The following is a 23,605-nucleotide window of genomic DNA, read 5'->3' on the forward strand; positions in this document are numbered from 1 at the left end:
CCGACTCTAGGGTTGTGCACCCATCTCACTTAAGAGGCCGGGGGCCAGCGCTGTCCGGAGACACTTCTGGGTCACATGGCCAGCGTGACGAAGCTGCTCTGGCGAGCCAGCACCAGCGCAGCACACGGAAACACCGTTTACCTTCCCGCTATAAAGCGGTACCTATTTATCTACTTGCACTTAGGGGTGCTTTCGAACTGCTAGGTGGGCAGGAGCTGGGACCGAAAGACGGGAGCTCACCCCGCCGCAGGGATTCGAACCGCCGACCATGCGATCGGCAAGTCCTAGGCACTGAGGTTTTACCCACAGCGCCACACGCGTCCCAAGCTTTGTAGGAAGATTTGCTAAATCTCTGGGAGCTTCCATCTAGAGGTTACTAAATGATTTGGAGAGCTCCCAATTTTCCCGTTTTAGGAAAGAAATTACTGTGCAAATGTTGAATAAGCAGGAAGCAATTGAAATGTGGCTGAAAAGAAAAGATAATACAAAAATTGGCAGGGGATTAGAATCGCAAGTAATTGAACGGCTGATGGAGACTCGACTGGGAGATCGACACGAATATGTCCTAAAAGGCTGCTTATGTGATGCAGCCCTGTTGTCTGGATCCACCCCGCAACCCCATCTTTTCACTGGGACTCACTTTTCTACTGAATTGTCCTGTTTCTGTTGCAATGATGCTCATCTGTTAAAACTTCATGTAATATTGCATCATTGAGAATTGGGAGCAGTCTTGTCCCATAAACGCAGGGGTCTAATTGCCCTTCCCCATGTTGAAAGGTATAGTTAGACCAATATTTTGCGAGTATCCTTAGGAAGTGCTGCCCTCACACTTTTCACTGCTGGATTCCAGTGATTGTGTGACAGGAAAACACTCTTCACATAGACTCGGTTTATTTTCATTGATCTAAATCCAGTTAAAGTCCCATGACTTAAAGATGTGTGCTGTTTTAGCCCTGTTGGATCACAGGATGTGTGGCATGTTTTCCTGAGCGTGTTCTGGTTGCTGTGTGCATGTTTTGCAGCAAAATAAACAAAAATAAAAAATAAATAAAAAAGGAATGAGTGGTGCGTGAATCAAGGAATTTAGTTTCACGTTGTGGGGAGGTGAAGTCACCTTGGACCTCAAAAGCATTTTCACCAGACAGCTGGTTGACAGTGGAGTTTCTGCCTGAGAATCTTGAACGTCCCTGTGTGACTCCCGAGTAAAGGGCTCATTGCAAATAATGACGCTCCTCGAGAGTAAAGGCTCTTAGAATAGGCTCAAGCTCCTGCAGCCGGTTTTGGATATGGTCTGGGAGGCTTCAGCTGGAATTTGCCGCTTGTTGGAAACCGCATGAATCACATCTTGCTACTCCTGAACCTGGGTTTTTTTGCTTTGCCCTGCTACTGTCTGGCTCTCCAGTGAAATGGCAGTTTGCATGGGAATAACAATTATTTCTGGCAGAATCTGGAGCTGCATCTACTTGTGAAGAAGAAAGGGCATGAGATGGCTTTGCAGGGACTACCATGGTTTGTCTGAAGCTGTCGTTTTTCTTTCTACCCACCAGAGGGTGCACTTTTATTAAGTTTGGAAATAGAGGAAAGTCTGAAAAGTTTTTTAGCAGTGAAAGCAACCTAAAAGTCATGCAGCACCTTAAAGGTGAACAGCTGCATAAAGCTTTCTGATGAACCCTAGTGCCTGAAAATTATGGCGTATTATTGTTAGTCTATTGCAGCAAACACAGCAGGCATGCCTGCTCCTCTGGAAGATTTGCAGCCTGTTGAACTCTGATGTAATAAGAGAAGAAATAGAATGCACTCCTGATTCATCTTGCTGTCCTAAACACGGGCATTCCTTTCTTTGAAACCTCTTGTGTTGAGAATCTGCTCCATGTATAGGGGTAGGTCACAGTGGCATAGCGTGGGGGGCCGGCCGCACCGGGCGCAACATCTGGGGGGGGCGCTCGCACTCGCAGCTCTCTGCCCCTACCTGGCTCACTCACTCTCTCTCACTGCAGTGCTGGCTGTGCGAATCTGATCCGAGCCACTGGGTCGCCGCCCACTGTGGAGGGGGTGGGTGCCAGGCGTGCAGTGCGGAGAGAGAGCGAGGGACTATCTGGGGGAGGGACAGTGCAGCGGCCGCCCAGCACAGTGCTGAGTGCGGGAGAGAACCACACCAGACCAGCCCAGGCAGCAGCAAGAAGAAGCTGGCAGCGGCGGCAGGTTAGGGGTTAGGGGGCGCAAATTACTTGCCTTGCCCCAGGTTAGGGGGCGCAAATTACTTGCCTTGCTCCGGGTGCTGACAACCCACGCTACGCCACTGGTAGGTCACAAACCTGGAGAGATGCTCTTTCCACCTTTTGAAAAAGGTGAGTTTTGGAAGGTGTGTGTTAGGAGATTTGGCATGGGGTTTAATTATTTATTTTAATTGGTGTGTGGGAGGGTAGGCCATGTGGAGCTCAAGAAAGCAGTGTGTGTGTGTGTGTGTGTGTGTGTGTGTGTGTGTATCGAGGAGGGAGCTTGTGCAGGGGAAAGCAACCAAAATGAGAGAGAGTCTGTAAACCAAGTGTTACAAGGAGCAGCGGAGGGAGCTGGGTGTGTTTAGCCTGGAGAAGACTGAGAGGTGATATGATAGCCATCTTCAAATAGCTGAAGGGCTATCACATGGAAGAGGGAGCGAGTTTGTTTTCTGCTGGCCCCAAGGGTAGTACCCGAACCATTGGATTCAAATTATGAGAAAGGAGATTCTGACTAAGCATCAGGAAGAACTGTCTGGCGGTAAGAGCTATTGGAATGGACTACCTTGAAAGGTGAAGGGACACGGGTGGCGCTGTGGGTTAAACCACAGAGCCTAGGACTTGCCGATCAGAAGGTCGGCAGTTCGAATCCCCGCGATGGGGTGAGCTCCTGTTGCTTGGTCCCTGCTCCTGCCAACCTAGCAGTTTGAAAGCATGAAGTGCAAGTAGATAAATAGGTACCACTCCGGCAGGAAGGTAAACGCCGTTTCCATGCACTGCTCTGGTTCGCCAGAAGCGGCTTAGTCATGCTGGCCACATGACCTGGAAGCTGTACGCCGGCTCCCTCAGCCAGTAAAGCGAGATGAGCACCGCAACCCCAGAGTCGGTCACGACTGGACCTAATGGTCAGGGATCCCTTTACCTTTACCTTGAAAAGTAGTGGGCTCTCTCTCCTTCATTGGAGGTTTTTAAAGGATGCTTTAAAGACGGGTGGCTACTTTTAGCTTGTGGTTCCTGAATTGCCCTAAATGACCATTGTGATCCCTTCCGACTCTACACTTCTAGGATTCTAGGTTAAAATTGTTGCAAATAAGCTATTAAATCCAAGAACCCCATCATGGTGGGATGTCTAGCAGCTCTGGCAAGTTGTGTTATAAGATCTGATCACCAAGTTCAGTATCAAAATACATGCCCCACCCTGGTCCGAGGCAGGACCATCTTCTCCCATATTTGCCTTCCTCCCATGCTTTCCACTCAGAATCTAAGGCCTCCTTCCGCTCCATCTAAGGCCAGCAAGAATGTCTAGCTGATTTGTTTCATTCGAAAGGAAAGCCAGGAGATAGAGATAGATAGATAGATAGATAGATAGATAGATAGATAGATAGATAGATGATAGATAGATGATAGATAGATAGATGATAGGACCCTCATACCTATGGGACCGCCTCGCCTGGTATGTCCCACAGAGGACCTTACGGTCTTCAAACAAAAACATCTAGGAGGTCCTGGGCCACAGGGAGGTTAGGCTGGCCTCAACCAGAGCCAGGGCTTTTTCGGCTGTGGCCCCGATCTGGTGGAACGCTCTGTCACAAAAGACTAGGGCCCTGCGGGACTTGCCATCTTTCCGCAGGGCCTGCAAGACGGAGCTGTTCCACCAGGCCTTTAGCCAAGGCACAGCCTGACCCCCTCCTTTGGTAATCCTCACAGAACTCTAGCCCAATGGTTGCCATTAATTTGATTTTGAATTGATTTTAGAATGAATTGATTTTAGAATGCTGTGTTACTTTTATTGTTGTTAGCCGCTCTGAGCCCGGCTTCGGCTGGGGAGGGCAGGATATAAATAAAAATTTATTATGATGATGATAGATAGGATGCATCATTTTCAGATTTCCCAAAGCCTTACAGATGTTGCTTAACAACCTGCTTCCTTTGTCGCTGCTGATGAAGGCTGCTCATGGCTCACCACTGCTGCTCTGGCAAGGAGAATGTTGACCACTTCTCACAGCTACTCATGCAATTAAGCTGGGCATCTGGTTTATTAAGGCTGCTATATTAGGTTGGTGATTGAAAACCTTGCTCAGATAACATCACGTACTGCACATGCCTCCCCCCCATCCCTCCCCCCCCCGTGTTCCTGCTTACTTAATTTGTGTCCGTACAGTGCAATTGATGTTAAAAAAAGGGGGGGCATTTTGGAGAGCCATGCAAGTCAGAATATGGCTCCCTGCACCTAAGATCCAAATTTTGCTGGTTGTAACAGCAGTGGCAAAGGGAGAAATAAGGATTGGATGCATAGGAGCAATGTACAGTGGTACCTTGGGTTAAGTACTTAATTCGTTCCGGAGGTCCGTTCTTAACCTGAAGCTGTTCTTAACCTGAAGCACCACTTTAGCTAATGGGGCCTCCCGCTGCAGCCGCGCCACCGGAACACGATTTCTGTTCTCATCCTGAAGCAAAGTTCTTAACCTGAGGTACTATTTTTGGGTTAGTGGAGTCTGCAACCTGAAGCGTATGTAACCTGAAGCGTATGTAACCCGACATACCACTGTACTTAGGTTTGGTTTGAGCAAGTGGGTGGGTGGGGGAGAGAGAGAATTCTGGGGTTACGCCAAAGCCATCACGAAAAGAATTGATGGCTTTATTATCCTTCCTCTAAGAGTGGCATGACCATACGCCTCACTGCTTTCTCACATGAAGGTATAGGCACAGTGACTGATTGGCTATATGGAACCTCCATATCCAGGGGCAATTTACCTTTTTGTTGCGGAAGGGCAGCAGCGGGTAAGGTCTGTTGTCTTTCATGCACTGCTTGTAGGACTTCCCAGCTGCATCAAGGAGGCTGATGGATCCTTTGGTGTAGGACTGCTCTTAAGAACAAAGAATCCAGAGACATACCTCCTTGGATTGATAGATTAAGAGATACCACCGGGGGGGGGGGGAGAATTTTCCTATATGCAAGTACAGCTGCTAGAATAGTGATTGCTGCTAGGTGGAAGTCACAAACTATACCCACAAAGGAGGAATAGATTTGTAAACCAAACGAATATTTAATTTTGGCAAAATGAACTGCTTTAATAAGAAATCAGTCGAATCAAAAATTTAAAAAGGAGTGGAAATGTTTTGATGAATATATGGCAAAATATTGCTCAGAAAAAGATACGTTAATATGCCTAGATTAAAATGTGAAGTACTGGATGGAAGAAAAACTAGTAAGGAAAGATAATAAGAATATATAGATGATTTGAGACGATTGTAGAATGCAAAGATTATTGTAAATTGTGTAATGTGGAGGAAATCGGGTGGGGGCGGAGGGAAGTGGGAGGAGGGAGAAAAGAATAATATGATGGACTGAGGAAATATAAATGTAAATGTATGGGGGGATGGGGAGGAAATGGTGTTGGCTTTGGTGCATCTGTATTGTAATGTAATATGTGAAAACCAATAATAAAAAAGACCGTAAAGCTAAAGGGACCCCTGACCATTAGGTCCAATCGTGACCGACTCTGGGGTTGTGGCGCTCCTCTCACTTTATTGGCCGAGGGAACCAGCGTACAGCTTCCGGGTCATGTGGCCAGCATGACTAAGCCGCTTCTGGCGAACCAGAGCAGCGCACGGAAACACCATTTACCTTCCCGCCGGAGCGGTACCTATTTATCTACTTGCACTTTGAGGTGCTTTCGAACTGCTAGGTTGGCAGGAGCAGGGACCGGGCAATGGGAGCTCACCCCGTCGTGGGGATTTGAACCACCAACCTTCTGATCTGCAAGGCCTAGGCTCTGTGGTTTAACTCACAGCGCCACCCGTGTCCCACCCCCCAAAAGACCTTAGGTGTTGCCCTTCTTCTCTGGGGGGGGGGAATCTGTTCCTCACTTCCTGTGTACTTACCTGTTTCCAGCTTAAGGCGGAGCAGCATCTGTGGGAAAGTGGAGGGCAGGCCTCCTTCAACCTCCTTCAGTATGGTCCCGCCTCTCTCCCTCTCCCTCCGTCTCTCTCTCTCTCTCTCTCTCTCTCTATCTGCTTTCCCAGGAAACTTCAAGCAGCCTGAACTGGCTCTTCCAAATGAAGTGCTAACAAGAGGACTCTGGCAGGAAACTCCACTGTAAACAGAAAGGCAGAGAAGCAGCCACCAGTGGCGGGAAGCCAGCCCTAGCTGCCAAGGAGCCTGCGAGATGGAGCTGTCCTCGCACCCGGCTTCCCCAAACAGCTTTCAAGGACCGGACGGGATGGAAAACCTCGGCAGCATCCTGAAGCAAAAAGCAACAGAGAAGCATCACCGAGCTGAGGTCATGATCGCAGGGGAGCAACTGAGGTATGTCCTTTGCACTTGAGCCTTCTCTCAGGGTTCCCCATTCGTTTGCTTTTTCCCCCCTTTTGGAAGTGACTGGCTGTCACTTTCCAATACTCGGTTGCAAGCCAGCCAAAGAGAGACAGATCCCAGGCTTAAGATGCCTCTGTTATTTTATTTCTTTTAAACCTTTGTGCAAATGTAAGTCACAATTTCAAAAGGAGAGTTTGTTGTTGTTGTTGTTTAGTTGTTTAGTCATGTCCGATTCTTCGTGACCCCATGGACCAGAGCACACCAGGCACTCCTGTCTTCCACTGCCTCCCGCAGTTTGGTCAAACTTATGCTGGTAGCTTTGAGAACACTGTCCAACCATCTCGTCCTCTGCCGTCCCCTTCTCCTTGAGCCCTCCATCTTTCCCAACATCAGGGTCTCTTCCAAGGAGTCTTCTCTTCTCATGAGGTGGCCAAAGTACTGGAGCCTCAGCTTCAGGATCTGTCCTTCCAGTGAGCACTCAGGGCTGATTTCCTTCAGAATAGATAGGTTTGATCTTCTTGCAGTCCATGGGACTTTCAAGATTCTCCCCCAGCACCATAATTCAAAAGCATCAATTCTTCGGCGATCAGCCTTCTTTACGGTCCAGCTCTCACTTCCATACATCACTACTGGGAAAACCATAGCTTTAACTATACAGATCTTTATTGGCAAGGTGATGTTTCTGCAAGGTGATTACACTGACTAAATGCGAGGTGGTCCCTGATCTATTATCATCATGCCGCAGTCACCCGCCGAAGGCCAGAAAGGGTGAGCAATCCGCCTCATCTCTGAGGGTTTCCAGCAAGGGCAGGATCCTGTAGCATACTTTGGCGACAAAAGATCAAATACAGTGGTACCTCGGGTTAAGTACTTAATTCGTTCCGGAGGTCCATTTTTAACCTGAAACTGTTCTTAACCTGAAGCACCACTTTAGCTAATGGGGCCTCCTGCTGCTGCCGCGCCGCTGGAGCACAATTTCTGTTCTCATCCTGAAGCAAAGTTCTTAACCCGGAGTCTGTAACCTGAAGCGTATGTAACCTGAAGTGTATGTAACCCGAGGTACCACTGCAGAGGAACTTAGCTACTGTCTTGGTGAGCTCCTGGTCTCTCCCCTGTAATAAGAAGTGCATAACTTCCGTCTCTTGTTTCCATGTTGGAATACATAGATGGTCTAGAAATTGTTGGCAGAGATCATCATATATTTTACAGTTAAGCTAGAGTTTCCACCAGGTGGGCATCGCATGGGCAGATCCTATCTCCTTCTGCCAAACCTGCAAACCTACCCGAAAGGAGGTTAGAAGGATTAGAATAGAACCTAGCCAGAGAAAAGGCCCTTCTTTCTTACGGGTTAAACAAAATTGTAAATAATTAAGATTAAATTCCTGCACCCCAGAGAGTCGAAAATAAAGAGGGGAGCATTTTTTCCCCACAGCTGAGATTAGTTCCTGCTGATCTATGTCCCACAGTCTAGTTTTTAACATGGTCTTGGCGACTGGGAGAGCCACAGCACCCAGGAGATCCTCTGAAAGCCCGAGTTGCCGTATCTTTGTACAAAACAGTTGTAGCCCTGGGGAAGGGAAGGAGTCCGACAAAACTTCACTGAGTTAAGGTCTCTTTGTCTGCTGAAAAGCAAATGCTTAGCCAGCATAAATCTATCTATTTTAAATGTATTCTGAATGTTCCTATGTGATGCCAATAAAGGTTAAAGTAAAGGTAAAGGGACCCCTGACCATTAGGTCCAGTTGTCACCGACTCTGGGGTTGCGGTGCTCATCTCGCTTTATTGGCCAAGGGAGCCGGCGTACAGCTTCCAGGCCATGCGGCCAGCATGACTAAGCCACTTCTGGCAAACCAGAGCAGTGCACGGAATTGCCATTTACATTCCTGCTGGAGCGGTACCTATTTATCTACTTGCACTTGGACGTGCTTTTGAACTGCTAGGTTGGCAGGAGCAGGGACTGAGCAATGGGAGCTCACACCTTCGCGGGGATTTGAACCGCCGGCCTTCTGATCGGCAAGTCCTAGGCTCTGTGGTTTAACCCACAGCGCCACCCACGTCCCTCCCAATAAAGGTTACTTGACTTAATTTATTATCATCATCATCATAGAACTGTAAGAATTGGATGGCACCCAAGGGTCATCTAGGCCACCTACCTGCAATGCAAGAATCACAGCTAAAGAGTCTTTGGGAGGTGGCCATCAAGCCTCTGCTTAAAAACCTCCATTGAAGGAGAGTCCACCACCTTCTGAAGGAGACCATGCTGCTATAGAGCAGCTCTTGCCGTCAGAAAGTGCTTCCTAATGTTTAGCTGGAATCTTGTAGCTTAAAGCCATTGGTTCAAGTCCTATCCTCCATCAACCTGGTAAGGTAGCCCATCTAGGAGGAGGAAAACTCTGGTCTTGAACCTATGCTGCCTTGTGGGATATCTTTGACAGAGGCATAGGATACGGAGCAAACTCTAAACCAATCCTGAGCCGAGTCCCTAAGATGTTTGGATGGTGCCTTGTATGCTTCCTTCCGGCAACTCCTGCAACCAAGCTGGTGCCAAACGTCTTGCTCTGCTTTCCTTTGGACCACACCAGCGAAGTCAAGAGGAGGGTCTTGTCGTCTGGGTACCCCAGGACCTCCATACACCCTAGGCTTGCACACTATGGAAGGTCGCTTTGGTGCTGCTAACACAGCAGTTTTTTTTAAAAGATATTTATTAAAATTTTACAGACAAAAGAAAGTTACAGAATAAGAAGAGAAAAATAAAAAAAAGACAAAGAAAAATACAAAATACATGAAAAAATAAAAAACAATTAAAAACAGATCAATCTTTTCATATCTTATATTTCAATTACTTGTTTCCTGACCTCCTCACACCTCCCTTTTTTGTATTCAAATTCACATAGTTAATTCAGCAAATCCTTTCCCTCTTTGTTTTTATCTTAAATCTATGTCTTAACATATTATAACTTTTTATTTTCATCTAATTATCAGTCCATTTTTACATATTCTTTTTAACCTTATTGCTAAAGCCACTTCATTTCAATCCAGCATCATTTTAGCATTCATTAATTTTACAATGTTTCTGCAGATAGTCTTTAAACTTCTTCCAATCTTCTTCCACCAACTCTTCTCCCTGGTCTCGAATTCTGCCAGTCATTTCCGCCAGTTCCATATAGTCTATCACTTTCATCTGCCATTCTTCCAAGGTGGGTAGATCTTGTGTCTTCCAATACTTTGCGATGAGAATTCTTGCTGCTGTTGTTGCATACATAAAGAAAGTTCTGTCTTTCTTTGGCACCAATTGGCCGACCATGCCCAGGAGAAAGGCCTCTGGTTTCTTCAGGAAGGTATATTTAAATACCTTTTTCATTTCATTATAGATCATCTCCCAGAAAGCCTTAATCCTTGGGCACGTCCACCAAAGGTGAAAGAATGTAACTTCATTTTCTTTACATTTCCAACACTTATTATCGGGCAAATGATATATTTTTGCAAGCTTGACTGGTGTCATGTACCACCTGTATATCATTTTCATAATATTCTCTCTTAAGGCATTACATGCCGTGAATTTCATACCTGTGGTCCACAACTGTTCCCAGTCAGCAAACATTATGTTATGTCCAACATCTTGTGCCCATTTTATCATAGCAGATTTAACCGTTTCATCCTGAGTGTTCCTTCTCAACAGCAAGTTATACATTCTTGATAATATCTTAGTTTTGGGATCTAACAGTTCTGTTTCCAATTTTGATTTTTCCACCTGGAAACCAATTTTTTTGTCCAAGTTGTAGCCTCCCTTATTTGATAATAATGAAGCCAATCTCGCACTTTATCTTTTAGTTTCTCAAAACTCTGCAATTTCAGTTTGTCACCCTCCTGTTCCAAAATCTCCCAATATTTTGGCCATTTGGCCTCCATATTGAGCTTTTTCTGAGCCTTCACTTCCATCGGTGATAGCCACCTTGGGGTTTTATTTTCAAGTAAATCTTTATATCTTGTCCAGACATTAAACAATGCTCTTCTGACAATATGGTTTTTAAATGCTTTGTGTGCTTTAACCTTGTCATACCACAGATATGCATGCCACCCAAAAACGTTATTGAAACCTTCTAAATCCAAAATGTCTGTGTTCTCAAGAAGCAGCCATTCTTTCAACCAGCAGAATGCTGCTGATTCATAATAGAGTTTAAGGTCTGGCAGGGCAAATCCACCTCTATATTTTACATCAGTTAATATTTTAAATTTTATTCTGGGCTTCTTGCCCTGCCAGACAAATCTAGAAACATCTCTCTGCCACTTCTTGAAACAGTCCATTTTGTCCAAAATTTGCAATGATTGAAATAAAAATAACATTCTTGGCAATACATTCATCTTTATAACAGCAATTCGACCAAACAAGGAAAGCTTCAAATTTGACCATATTTCAAGATCCTTTTTCACTTCTGACCAACATTTCTCGTAGTTATCTTTAAATAAATTTAAGTTTTTAGCGGTCATGTTAACCCCCAGGTATTTTACTTTCTTTACCAGTGTTAAACCCGTCTCCTTCTGAAACCTCTCTTTCTCAATCGGTGTTAATTTTTTTTCAAGAACCTTAGTCTTTAACTTGTTCCATTTAAATCCTGCCACTTGACCAAATTCCTGAATCAATTCTAATACTCTTTTAGTACTAGATTCTGGCTCCCTAACACAGCAGTTTAGCTTCACCCCTGGAGACACACTCCATTGTCCCTTGAGACAAGACAGATACCAGCAACAGCAACAAACTTGATGATGAAGATGTTGACCCGCTGTGCGGCAACTGTGAAAAATATGAATTGCATGCTAGGGATCATTAGGAAAGGAGCTGAAAATAAGACTTCCATTAGAGTAACATTTGGTGCAACTGCCCTTGGAATACTTAGGGTTTTTTTTTTTTTTTTGGCAGCATCACCATAGAAAGGGCATTGTAGAAAGGGAACAGGCTCGGAAAAGGGGCACAAAACTGATTAAGGGGATTGAGAAGAAAGGTGGCAAAATTTGGGGATATTTAGAAAAAAGGTGAGCAAGAGGAGAGGTTTAAGATTATATGTAGCGTGGAAAAGAAGTTTTTCTCCTTCCTAATAGCACTTCTACAGGCACTATCTGCAGGTTTATAAATACAACGCTGGTCAAACCAGCGCAAGAGGTGCTGAAATTTTGGGAGCTTGGATAGTTCCTATGGAATGGTCTTGGTGGTGGGGTGGACATGTTTATTTTTATTTATTTATGATTATTATTTTTTTCAAAATAAAATACAAAATTATCAAAATACACATACAGTGGTACCTCGGGTTACATACGCTTCAGGTTACACACTCCACTAACCCAGAAATAGTGCTTCAGGTTAAGAACTTTGCTTCAGGATGAGAACAGAAATTGTGCTCTGGCGGTGCGGCAGCAGCAGGAGGCCCCATTAGCTAAAGTGGTGCTTCAGGTTAAGAACAGTTTCAGGTTAAGAACAGACCTCCGGAACGAATTAAGTACTTAACCCGAGGTACCACTGTAATGCTATGCTCATAAGGGCTAGAAGCCTGGTAATTTATTTCAATGTAGGGTTGCCATATTTCAAAAAGTAAAAACCAGGACACCCCAAAAGTTGTTGAGCTCCCCCCCCAAAAAAAAGCCCCCACAATTTTTCGATTCACTTCTCTAAGATCCAGAACAAAGCGCCACCTTTTGGAAATTCCCTCTGGACGTCAACGACACCTTTGGAATCCCAGTGATGTCCGGGAAAACCAGACATATGGCAGCCCTGCTTCAATGCTAGAATTGTTTTGCAAAAGCCTCTTTTGAGCAGGCCCCCGATGGACGGCAACCCTTGCCAACTGAAAAACGTTCCATGAACCAGGTCCCTCAAACAGAAATCATGGCTGGAATTCCAGAAGCTGTCGAGTGTGAAGAATGCTTGTGGGTTTTCTGAACCATAGAGGGCATTTCAGGACGGCAGTGTTTGTAGGTGCAGGCAAGGTGAACGCAGGCCATGATGACCGCCTTCTGCCGTAGAATGGAGGAAGATTGTCCTGGTCTATAATTTTGCGGCAGGTGGCGGGAGGGAGTGCGCTGGGTTGGGGTCAAAAGCAGCCCATGTAAAACTCGCCTTTACCAGGTTTGGCTCAAGCCAGCTGTTGGCAGGGAAAGGATTTGGAAAGATCACATTCCATGTGCTTTTATTGGGAAGCAAATATAAGAATAGACTCTCTTCTGGTGAATAATGATATTTACTGTTTACAGAGCCACTGGAAACCTAAGTGCTGCACACAACATAAAATCCTGCAGACTGCTTTCAGCTTGATGTTCTTTCTTTTTAAGTACAGTGGTACCTTCAGGTTACATATGCTTCAGGTTACAGACTCCGCTAACCCAGAAATAGTGCTTCAGGTTAAGAACTTTGCTTCAGGATGAGAACAGAAATCGTGCTCCGGCGGCGCGGCGGCAGCAGCAGGAGGCCCCATTAGCTAAAGTGGTGCTTCAGGTTAAGAACAGTTGCAGGTTAAGTACGGACCTCCGGAACAAATGAAGTACTTAACCTGAGGTACCACTGTAGTTAAGGAGGAAGATTTTGTAGGAACAAGGGAAGGAAATGAAAAAAGGGTACAGATGCTTCAGGTTGCGTTTCTTCGGGTTACGGACCCGCCGAAACCTGGAAGTACCGGAACGAGTTACTTCCGGGTTTAGGTGGTTGCGCAACCCGTGTGTCCGCAGACACAGCACTGCGGGTTGCGAATGCTGCGGGTTGCAAACGTGCCTCCCGCATGGATCACGTTCGCGACCCAAGCGTCCACTGTACCTCGGGTTACATACGCTTCAGGTTTCATACGCTTCAGGTTACAGACTCCGCTAACCCAGAAATTGTACCTTGGGTTAAGAACTTTGCTTCAGGATGAGAACAGAAATCGTGCTCCGGCCCCTCCAGACCTACTATTTTATTACATACTCATGCTGATTTGTGCTGTTGATGCTGTCCGGGCAATCAAATGCAAGGCTGCTTTCACTACCGCATATAAATTGTTGTTGTTGTTGTTATACATCTTTAGGGACCAGTTGAAAACGTTCCTCTTCAACCAGCTCTTTGACTGATTAACATTCTATGCCCTTTTAAATGTGATTTTTTTTGGGGGGGGGGTTATTGTTTTGTTTTTGCTCTTGTTTTTATTACGTATTTTTATTTTGCATTTTTATGCTGTGATCTGCCCTGAGATCTTTGGCTGAAGGGTGGTATATAGATGTAATAAATAATAACAGTAATTTTGCAAACTGCTTTGAGGGTGAAGCAGCTCCTGCAGTTCTTATCTGAGCTTTGCTTGGGAAAAACTTGCCGGCATCTCTAGTCTATGCAACCAGGGAGCCTCCAGTTGGCATGGGTTTCCCAAGTCCTGGATGTGCAGACAAAATACATGTGCATATTGCTTTCACTTGGGCTTTTGTTTTATTTATTTAAATAAACCTGCAGTTTCATGAAAATACGCCAAGGCACTGTACAACACAAAGATGCAAAACGTGCTCGCTTCGGCAGCACATATACTAAAATTGGAACAATACAGAGAAGAATAGCATGGCCCCTGCGCAAGGATGACACGCAAATTCATGAAGCGTTCCATATTTAAAACAAAAAACAAAAAAAGATGCAAAACTACAATAAAGCTAATAAAAATGGAAATGAAACAGGTTGGTAGAAACTTCACAACCCAAAGACCTATTGCAGGTATGAATATTGCACAGCTTGAAGCAACTGGATGCATAAAAGCTGATTCCTTTTGGAATAAAAATTGTCCAGACCCATAAATTTGTTTCGAAGTTTTGCTAACCAGAACCACTTCAAAACAGATACAAAAACAATCAATGATACATTCGAATAATTGTATAAAGCTTATGCATATTCAAGCATAGGTTCTTTTTTTTAAAATTTATAGCGTAGTTGCCATCACAGCAAACTCAGTCTCTCCCATAGCTTGCATAAGCCTGCACCCAGCCTAAGGCCTTGCACTCCTAGAGAGGCATCATTATCACATCTTTCTCTGACCTCCTGGGAACAAAAAAACCAAGGCAACTCCCTTTCAAAATGGAGATTTTCAGCTGAATACCTTAATCACATGATTAAGGTTAAACACTCATATAAGGGCTAGCAGAGAACACCAACAGTTAATTATCAACTTTGGCTGGGCCGTGACATCAGATTTCTGTTGTGGCAGGGGTATGTGTGATTATAGCATCATGGAATTGTAGTGTTGGAAGGGAGCCGAGGGTCATCTAGTCCAGCCCCTTGCAATGCCGGAATCTTTTGCCCAACGACCCAGAGATTAAGAGTCTCAGGCTATACTGACTGAGAAGCCACTCAGATCGGCCTCTCTGATGTTGGAGAGGGATAACTGATAGATGTTTTAGCAATCAATCCCTCTTCCCAGGGAACTCTGGGAATTTTGGCTCTGTGATGGGAATCATGGGATCTGACTCCTAGGGACTTGCAATATAATATTCAAGGGGGCTGCGCCTTCGAAAGTTGTTGGACATTGCCATTCAGATAGTGTGTGCGCGCCCCACCATGTGATCAGTGATGTGGGGAGGAGCTTTCCTGTTGCCCCCAATAAAATCTCAGCACCCTTAACAAACTACACCTCCCAGGATTCTTCTTGGGAAGCCATGACTGTTTAAAGTGGTGGTGGTTGTTGTTTAGTCGTGTCCGACTCTTCGTGACCCCATGGACCAGAGCACGCCAGGCACTCCTGTCTTCCACTGCCTCCTGCAGTTTGGTCAAACTCATGCTGGTAGCTTTGAGAACACTGTCCAACCATCTCGTCCTCTGTCGTCCCCTTCTCCTTGTGTCCTCCATCTTTCCCAACATCAGGGTCTTTTTTAGGGAGTCTTCTCTTCTCATGAGGTGACCAAAGTATTGGAGCCTCAGTTTCAGGATCTGTCCTTCCAGTGAGCACTCAGGGCTGATTTCCTTAAGAATGGATAGGTTTGATCTTCTTGCTGTCCATGGGACTCTCAAGTGTCTCCTCCAGCACCATAATCAAAAGCAACAATTCTTCGGCAGTCAGCCTTCTTTGTGGTCCAGCTCTCACTTCCATACATCACTACCGGGAAAGCCATAGCTTTATGACACGATACGATAATCTTTATTGTCATTGTCCCGTACAGAACAACGGAATTGAAAAAATCTACATAAGACATTCAAAAACGATACGGACCTTTGTCGGCAAGGTGATGTCTCTACTTTTTAAGACACTGTCTAGGTTTGTCATCGCTTTTCTCCCAAGAAGTGGTATGATACTGCTTTAAATATGAAGTGGAGATGGGGCCTATGTGCAAATGTGCAAGCATGTGTGCACACACAGACAGTGAACCATGAACATGAGGCCTGGAAATGGAGTGAAGGCCCAGAGAGTTGTCAGGAATAACTTGTCCTCACACTTTGCTCTGAGAGCACAGCGGTGTTTTGCTGGGTGCACAGTCTTCCTTTGTTTAAACAAAAACAATATTTGAAAGAGCACTACGGGCTGTTTTTCTGGTATCGGATATCTTGTGATATTTGCTTAATGCACTGAGACTTTGCCTGTGAATAAGATTGTCAAGGGTAGTTCTGTTCTCCTAGTGACCTTGACAACGTTACGCCATTGCCTACGCTATTTTAATCTAGGTTCCGGGGTTTTGAGAGGCTCTGCGAGACGTATCTAATAGATTCCACTTCTGTGCCCCCTTCCCCATGGTCATGGCTTCATAAACACATGCAGAGAGAGGTAAATTTGGCTCTGATGTGTTTAGAGGTGCTTTTGAAGCTGAGGACTTGCGTCAAGCCTGGAAAACGTACTGGATTGCAGCAGGGCAAAGAAGGCGTTGGCAACTGGCAGATGGATTCAATAAAGCAAAAGGAGCAATGTGTAAAAAGAAAAGAAAAAACCCTCCAAAATCCACAGCTAGGTAGTGGAGAACTACTCAAAATGTCACATAAGTGTGGCAAGTTTTCAAAAACTCATCGGGGAAAATGAAGAGTTTAAGGCTTGGGACAGATCTGGGTTACAAGAAGGATTTGATTTGATTTTGAGATGGGGAGCAATAGAACTGTATAGTTGGAAGGGACCCTGAGGGTCATCTAGTCCAACCCTCCGCAACACAGGACTCTCAACTAAAGCATCCATAACAGAGTGCCATCCAACCTGAATTTGGATACAACCTGTATTTGTGGCTTAGGGCCCTCGTATTTACGGGACCGCCTCTCCTGGTATGTCCCGCAGAGGACCTTAAGGTCCATGAATAATCATAGTTTAGAGGTCCCGGGCCCTAAGGAAGTCAGATTATCCTCCACCAGGGCCAGGGCCTTCTCAGTGATGGCTCCCACCTGGTGGAATGCTCTGTCCCATGAGACCAGGGCCCTGCAGGATTTAACTTCCTTCCGCAGGGCCTGTAAGACAGAGCTATTCCGCCTGGCCTTCAATTTGAACTTAGCCTGATCTTTTATTCCCCTTCCTTCCCACTTCCCTTTTTATGAAGATTGCCCACTCTGGGATCCCACAGCTAATTCTCCCCTGGTCTCCTTGCTGGCCCAAATAGGACTAATTTAGCCAGCTAGCCCTGGTGATCATCTAATGTTTATTGGATGGATTTCCCCCCTAAGTTGATTTTTGAATTCTGAATTTATTGTTATTCACATTTTATACTGTATTTTATGCTGTTTTTTGTTGCATCAATGAAGTGTCTTATTGTTAGCCGCCCTGAGCATGGTTTTCTGAACCGGGAAGGGCGGGGTATAAATAAAAAAATATTATCATTATTATTATTTAAAAACCTCCCATGAAGGCGATTCTGCCATCTTCTGTCGTAGCCTATTCCACTGCCAAATGCTTCTTCTTCCTAATGTTTAATTGGGATCTCTTTCCTTGTAATTTGTAACAGGTTGGCCTCTGTAAGGAGCATGAGCTTTCAGTTCCACCCCCAGAGCTTTGGAAAAGCCTTTTATGGGGAGATGTGTGACCCCTTTCTCATCCTCAGAAGGGAGAGTTAAAACCTGTTGTTCTTCTGTCATTCAGTCTTCTGAGCTGCTCTGAGGTTCTGCTTGGCTTACGGCTGTTTTTTAAAACCGCGCTATAATTGTGAGCGTTTGATTTCCTTGCGATGTCTTCCTCCTGTTGCCTTTGTACATCAGTCTGAGAACATTTACTGGCAAAGCGATCTGTCAGTGTTCTAAATAAACTCAGTAAATAAACGGCGGTAAGAACCGGGTAGGCCTTGAGCAAGTGGTGCAAGTCAGGAAGGAACGTTTAGTGCAGTGATGAATGTCAAGAAAAGTGTTAGGAGGAGGGGAACGGCCTTTGGAAACCGCCAAAATAGTTTTTTTCTGCACAGTTGACCTTGATATGAAGCCTCCGTCAACACTAGTGATTGCCAGAACTAATTGAGTCCCGGAGAGGGGATCATAACAAAGACCTGTCAGACGTGTTTCCACCAGGGTTAACACAGCAGCTAGCAAAAGGACATTGCCGCTCAGATTTCAAGTGCAGAAACGTCATATTCCAACTTCCACCGTAGAATCCTGGCATTGGAGAGTTGGAATGGGCTCCGAGGGTCATCTAGTCCAACCCCCTGCAGTGAAGGAATCTCAGCTAAAGAATCCAAGACAGCTGGCCATCTGTCAGGGACTCTGCTGAGGAGGGCTGTACTGAGGAGGAATGGTGGGAGCCTCCTCCTGAATCTTCCCAGGAGCAGGACAGTATAGATTTGGAACGATGGTTTGCAGAGGGACATGGTTCAGAAGGCAGAAGCTGGGAAATACTGGATGGAGAAGAAGCACTGGGGGAGAGAGAGTTAAGACTCACTGTCTCTGGAAAGCATTCATCTGCTCAGCCCAAGGTCAAGAAGAGCAGATAAGGTGACAGCAAAGAAAGCACAGTGGTTACGAGATCAGGTTGCAAGACGTGGTAGAAACGTGGGTGACTAGGGAGGAAGTGGGTGAAAACCTTAATTGGGAGCAACTTCATTCCTAGGAAATGGATTCTTTGTTCTTTCGCTGTGGTCGTTAAGGTTCTAAGACTCCTTTCTCTTTGTTCTGCTTATCTACTGCAAAAGGGAAGAGGAAGTCGATTCCCTGAAGCCTGGCACCATCCCACCTCTGTTTAAAAACTCTCCAGTGGGTTAAAAACCCACCACCTTCTGAAGCAGTCCAGTCCACCATCAAACAGCTCCTACCATCAGAAAGTTCTTCCTAATGTTTAATCAGAATCACCTTTCTTGTGATTGGGATCCATTGATTTGGTTCCTGCCCTCTGGCTCAGCAGACAACAAGCTTGCTCCCTCTTCCATGTGACAGCCCTTTAGATATCTGAAGGTGGCTATCACACATCTGTCTTCTCCAGGCAAAACCCAATTCCCTCCACTGTTCTTCATAAGGCTTGGTTTCCAGATCTTTGATCCCCTAGGTTGCCCTCCTCTGCACATGTTCCAGCTTGTCAGTATCCTTAAATTGTGATGCCCCAAACTGGGCACAGTATTCAAGGTGTTGGCTGACCAAGGCAGAATAGAGTGGCATTATTACTTCCCTTCATGTGGACACTATACGTCTGTTGATGCAGCCTAGAATAGCATTGGCTTTTGTTTGCTGTTGCATCACACTGTTGACTCATGTTAAGTTTGTGGTCTACTAAGACTCCTAGATCCTTTTCATATGTCCTGCTGTCAAGCCAGGTGTCCCCATCTTATATTTGCACATCTGATTATTCCTGACTAAGCAAAGGAGCTTACATTTCTCCATATCCAGCTCTTGACCTGTTTTCTGTTTCCCTTCCAGGCTTCGACTCCACGATGGCAAGCTTATTAAGGACAGGCGCTACCACCTCCGCACCTACCCCAATTGCTTTGTGGCCAAGGAGCTCACCGATTGGTTGATTGACCACAAAGAAGCACCAGACCGAGAAACAGGCATCCGGCTGATGCAAAAGCTCATGGACCATTATATTATCCATCACGGTTTGTGCATTTCTCAGTTCTGATTCCACTTCTCTTCTCAAGTGCATGTGCACACTCCCCTGTGGCTGTTCAATTTGGTGCCTTGAAACAGCTGCACCTGAGGATCAGAGATCTTGTGGAAATGAATTACCGTATTTTTCGCTCTATAAGACGCACTTTTTTCCCTCCTAAAAAGTAAGGGGAAATGTGTGTGCGTCTTATGGAGCGAATGCAGGCTGCACAGCTATCCCAGAAGCCAGAACAGTGAGAGGGATCGCTGCGCAGTGCTCCCTCTTGCTGTTCTGGCTTAGCCCCTCTGTCCCTTCCCCCACCTCCCGGAAAAGCCCGCAAGAGCTGCGCACCCTTTCACGAGCCGCGTGGAGCATGTGGCAGCTTTTCCCTGAGGAGGGAGAAGGGCAGCCCGTCAGTGAAAGGGAGCGCTGAGCAGAGCCTGGGATGCATACAGGCTCTGCTCAGCGCTCCCTTTAAAGAATATTTTTTTCTTGCATTCCCCCTCTAAAAACTAGGTGCGTCTTATGGTCAGGTGCGTCTTGTAGCGGAAAAAATACGGTAATATTCCTGGCCCAAGTTAACTCTTTAAACAAACTTTAAGTCCATTTGGGAACCTGCCACTGAAAGGCTCTCTAGAACCAATAATCTGTGATCCAAAAGCCTCTTCAGTCCAAACAATTAGAAAGCCACTGTTTAAGTGGAAGAACGGTGGCTTTCTAATTGTTTGGACCAAATAGGTTTGGCCTTTGGATCACAGATTATTGCTTCAAGAGAGCCTTTCCTTTGCTGATTCTGCTTTGCTGGCTTCCAGGATGGTGGGTCTTTGAGCACACACATTTTGGAGGAGGATTCAAGGACATCTCAGCAATTATCTTCCTCCAATAAGATGGTGGTGGCCTCCACAGCTCTCCCACTTTCTCTCATGGGGAAGTATCTAGCTGACTTCATACTTGGAGCAGACCCATTGAAAGTGGTGGAGACAATTTAGTCATCGTGACTGATTTCAGTGGATCTACTTGGACTATGAGCTAGATATGCCCATCATCACAATGACTGTGTAGAATGGTTGGTTGAGTGCTAGTACACACTTATCCATGGTAACTCAGCAAACTGCACGAGTAGGAATTTGAGATTAGGTCTCCCCTACTGGCAATCTCCTCCTCCTCCTCCTCCTCCTCCTCCTCCTCCTCCTCCTCCTCTTCTTCTTCTTCTTCTTCTTCTTCTTTTTCTTCTTCTATCGTAGCCAAGTAAGATTGTCTTCCATAAACACTGTCTTAACAGTGAGTCTGTAAGTGACTGTGGAGGCCAATTCTGGATCCACACGTCCTTCCACAGTGGCGACATAGGTTTCTGGGCGGGAGTTGATCACGGTGAGGGTTTGCCAAGCGTGCCTTCCTCTTAGCATGTTCCTCCCTTTCGTCCTGAGTTCGAGCGTCTTCAAAACCCATGACACCTTTGGTAAAGGCTGTTCTCCAAGTGGAGCACTCGCAGGCCAGTGTTTCCCAGTTGTCAGTGTTTATACTACAACAGCAATCTAAACATGCTGCCACATGGATTCTCCTAACAGATGCATTGTCACAAAGCATAGCACATTGACTAGTGACTAGTCCCTGATAAGCAAAGTGCAGTAGAAGGTTACAGAGGAATGCTGGAGCATGCATTAGCTTGGGTTCCAGAGTATTCATAGCTTTAAATTCAAGGGCTGCTATGTACAATACAATTTCCAGCAGAAAGAGTAATCTAACCTTCAGCTCCGAAGGCCTCCGTCTTAATTGCTTTGCTCATTATTGCTATGTATAAAAGACAGAGAGAGATGCAGCAGCAGTATAAGCTGATGATCTATTACTGCGTACTGTAGCAAGCTGGCAGGAATGCCAGCTTGGCCCCACAACCGTGGGTGCCACACAGCATGCATGGCCATGGCCCTAGGTGCCAACTTCCTGGGTGCCCAAGCACCCACAAATTTCCCCATGAAGGGGCCGGGCACCCACAAATTTCTGTGCCAGGGCCATGCACACTGCAGGGCACCCACGGCCCCTGGCACTCACAGTCGTGAAGCCAAGTTGGCACCAAAATTTGTGGATGCCTGGCTCCTCCATAGGGAAATTTGTGGGTGCATGGGCACGGGGGCCCCAGGGAGTTGGCACCTATGCAAACTGGTGTCTTCTAGCAGTTAAGGGAGTAAGCTATGAACCAAGGATGGAACGCGGGGCATGAATACACGAAGGCTTTTTCATTTTCATTTTCATGGTAGAACTTTGCCCAAGAGCGGCTCGGCATTCTTGACAGAAGGGGTGTGGCTTGGGTTCTCCAGCAAAGTCCACCCTGATGAAGCCTGCCATTGAGAAGAGGGTGGTGTTCACGTGAGGCATTGCGGGGACTCTGCTGCTGGATGAATGTTCCCCTTTCAGGTTTATCTGGCAAAGCCCCCTCTGGGCATCATTCCTCTGGCATGGCTACACAAGGCTCGAGTCTGTGTCTGTCTCGCTTGCAGCCTGGAGTTGTCAACAGTCAAAATATACCGAGGCTGCCGGTGTGATTTTTGCAGAAAGTCTGAGGCGAGCCTTGGTACAAGTTTTGACTTGCACAGGGAACCTTGGATGGGGGGGGGGGCAGGGAAAGGAGAACTTCATGCCAATCTGGGATGCCAGGTTGGGGAATTTCCACATTAACGTGGCATGTATGTGCCCACCTGAAATTCCATCCTGCAGAGATTGAGGGCAACATTGATGGACCCTCAGAAAAACAAATAAATTGAGCTTAGGGGAAAAAAAACAGGGCACGTGCTTCAGCATACCCTCCAACATTTCTCTAGTGAAAACAGGGACATCCTATTCCATCATCAGCATAATTTTATTATTTATACCCCACCCATCTGACTGGGTTGCCCCAGCCACTCAGGGCGGCTTCCAACATAAATGATAACATAATAAAAAATTAAAAAGCTTCCATACACAGGGCTGCCTTCAGATGTCTTCTAAAGGTTGCGTTGTTTCTTATCTCCTTGGTTCAGGATTTCGCTTAACTCCATTTCTTCCAACATTTCTCCAGTGTAAATAGGGATATCTTAAGAAAAAGCAGAGCCTCGTCATACCTAAATCCGGCCCTGCCTAGGACTACCTCGCAGCTCCGACTTAGCAAAGGTCTTCTTAATTTACTTGGTGGGGAGCTGAGGTGTTACAAAGAGCTTTGATTTGATCAAACTAGCCAGGTTCTACAAGCTAGTGAGCTGGGCCTGACTTAAATGCGAAATGTGTCAAGTATGCTTGACACAGGCCTCACATTTCAAAGCATCTTTGCTTGCCTGTGGATCAGAATGTGTCTCGAAGCACCGCACATATGAGCTGATTGCTGGTGCTGGCTAGAGATGTGCAAAATCTTCCTTTCTGTGGATTATCTTGCATGTTGGGCAACGGATGCAGTTGCTTGAATTCCAGCCGGGTCAAAGGGAGCCTGGTCCGCTTCCCTTTCACGATTGCCCCCTTAGCTACTGTTTTTATAGCGGCGCTACAGAGAGACCATGGTGTGACTCCGTCTGGGGGAGTGGGGTGGAGAGTTGAGGCTTGTGGGTTTCATTAACGCCCCGTTTGCTTAACTCCTGCACCCCAAAATTCAAGGACTTGAACAGAGAGGCATATACAATGTTTTCTGCAATGCAGATCCAAATCGTAGCTGCGTATCACATGCCTATTTATTTATAGAAAAGGATTCATTGCCCATCACATTTCCAATTCAAAAGCATCAAAATTGCTGTGAGCATTATGATGCAGGTCTGAATCTGAATAAGCATGGTCTGCGCAATTGGCTTAATTGCACATCTGGCCACCGTCTATTTGGGAACCCTGTCAGCAACAGGAAAATGTGTGGGTTTCATAATCAGAATGGAAAATCACAGAAATCCGTGGCTTCTCTAATTGACGCTAGTTTGAAGATGTTGTGCCCTCATTTGGGTCAATAGTAAGATAAGAGCTTTGATATGGGAGACTCTATCAACCAAAGGAGTAACATTTTGACTCTGCCTGAATTATTATATAGCAAGGCAAACATTCTGCTCATTACCGTCTGCTGCCTGGGGGAAAGACTTTCATACCTTGAATTAAATTAAACTTTG

The 23,605-nt window shown here is 45.8% G+C and overlaps 2 protein-coding genes across 3 annotated transcripts in view; both read left to right on the plus strand.

The window, feature by feature from the left end:
• Nucleotides 1-13,083, plus strand: part of LOC310764693 (uncharacterized protein) — an 88,599-nt gene extending 75,516 nt beyond the window's left edge. The window contains exon 2 of the mRNA XM_083619100.1: nucleotides 12,861-13,083. The gene's annotated coding sequence lies outside the window, so the exon portion shown is untranslated. The remainder of the gene's footprint in view (nucleotides 1-12,860) is intronic.
• LOC310764625 (DEP domain-containing mTOR-interacting protein-like) overlaps nucleotides 6,211-23,605 on the plus strand; it is a 36,825-nt gene continuing 19,430 nt past the window's right edge. For both annotated transcript variants that reach the window (XM_083618935.1, XM_083618936.1), the window contains exons 1-2: nucleotides 6,211-6,525; nucleotides 19,325-19,503. In XM_083618935.1, coding sequence (XP_083475061.1) covers nucleotides 6,386-6,525; nucleotides 19,325-19,503 — 319 coding nt within the window. In that variant the 5' untranslated portion in view covers nucleotides 6,211-6,385. The remainder of the gene's footprint in view (nucleotides 6,526-19,324; nucleotides 19,504-23,605) is intronic.

The sequence above is a fragment of the Podarcis filfolensis genome (genome assembly GCF_964270895.1).
Source record: "Podarcis filfolensis genome assembly, chromosome: 6".
Classification (NCBI taxonomy): domain Eukaryota; kingdom Metazoa; phylum Chordata; class Lepidosauria; order Squamata; family Lacertidae; genus Podarcis; species Podarcis filfolensis.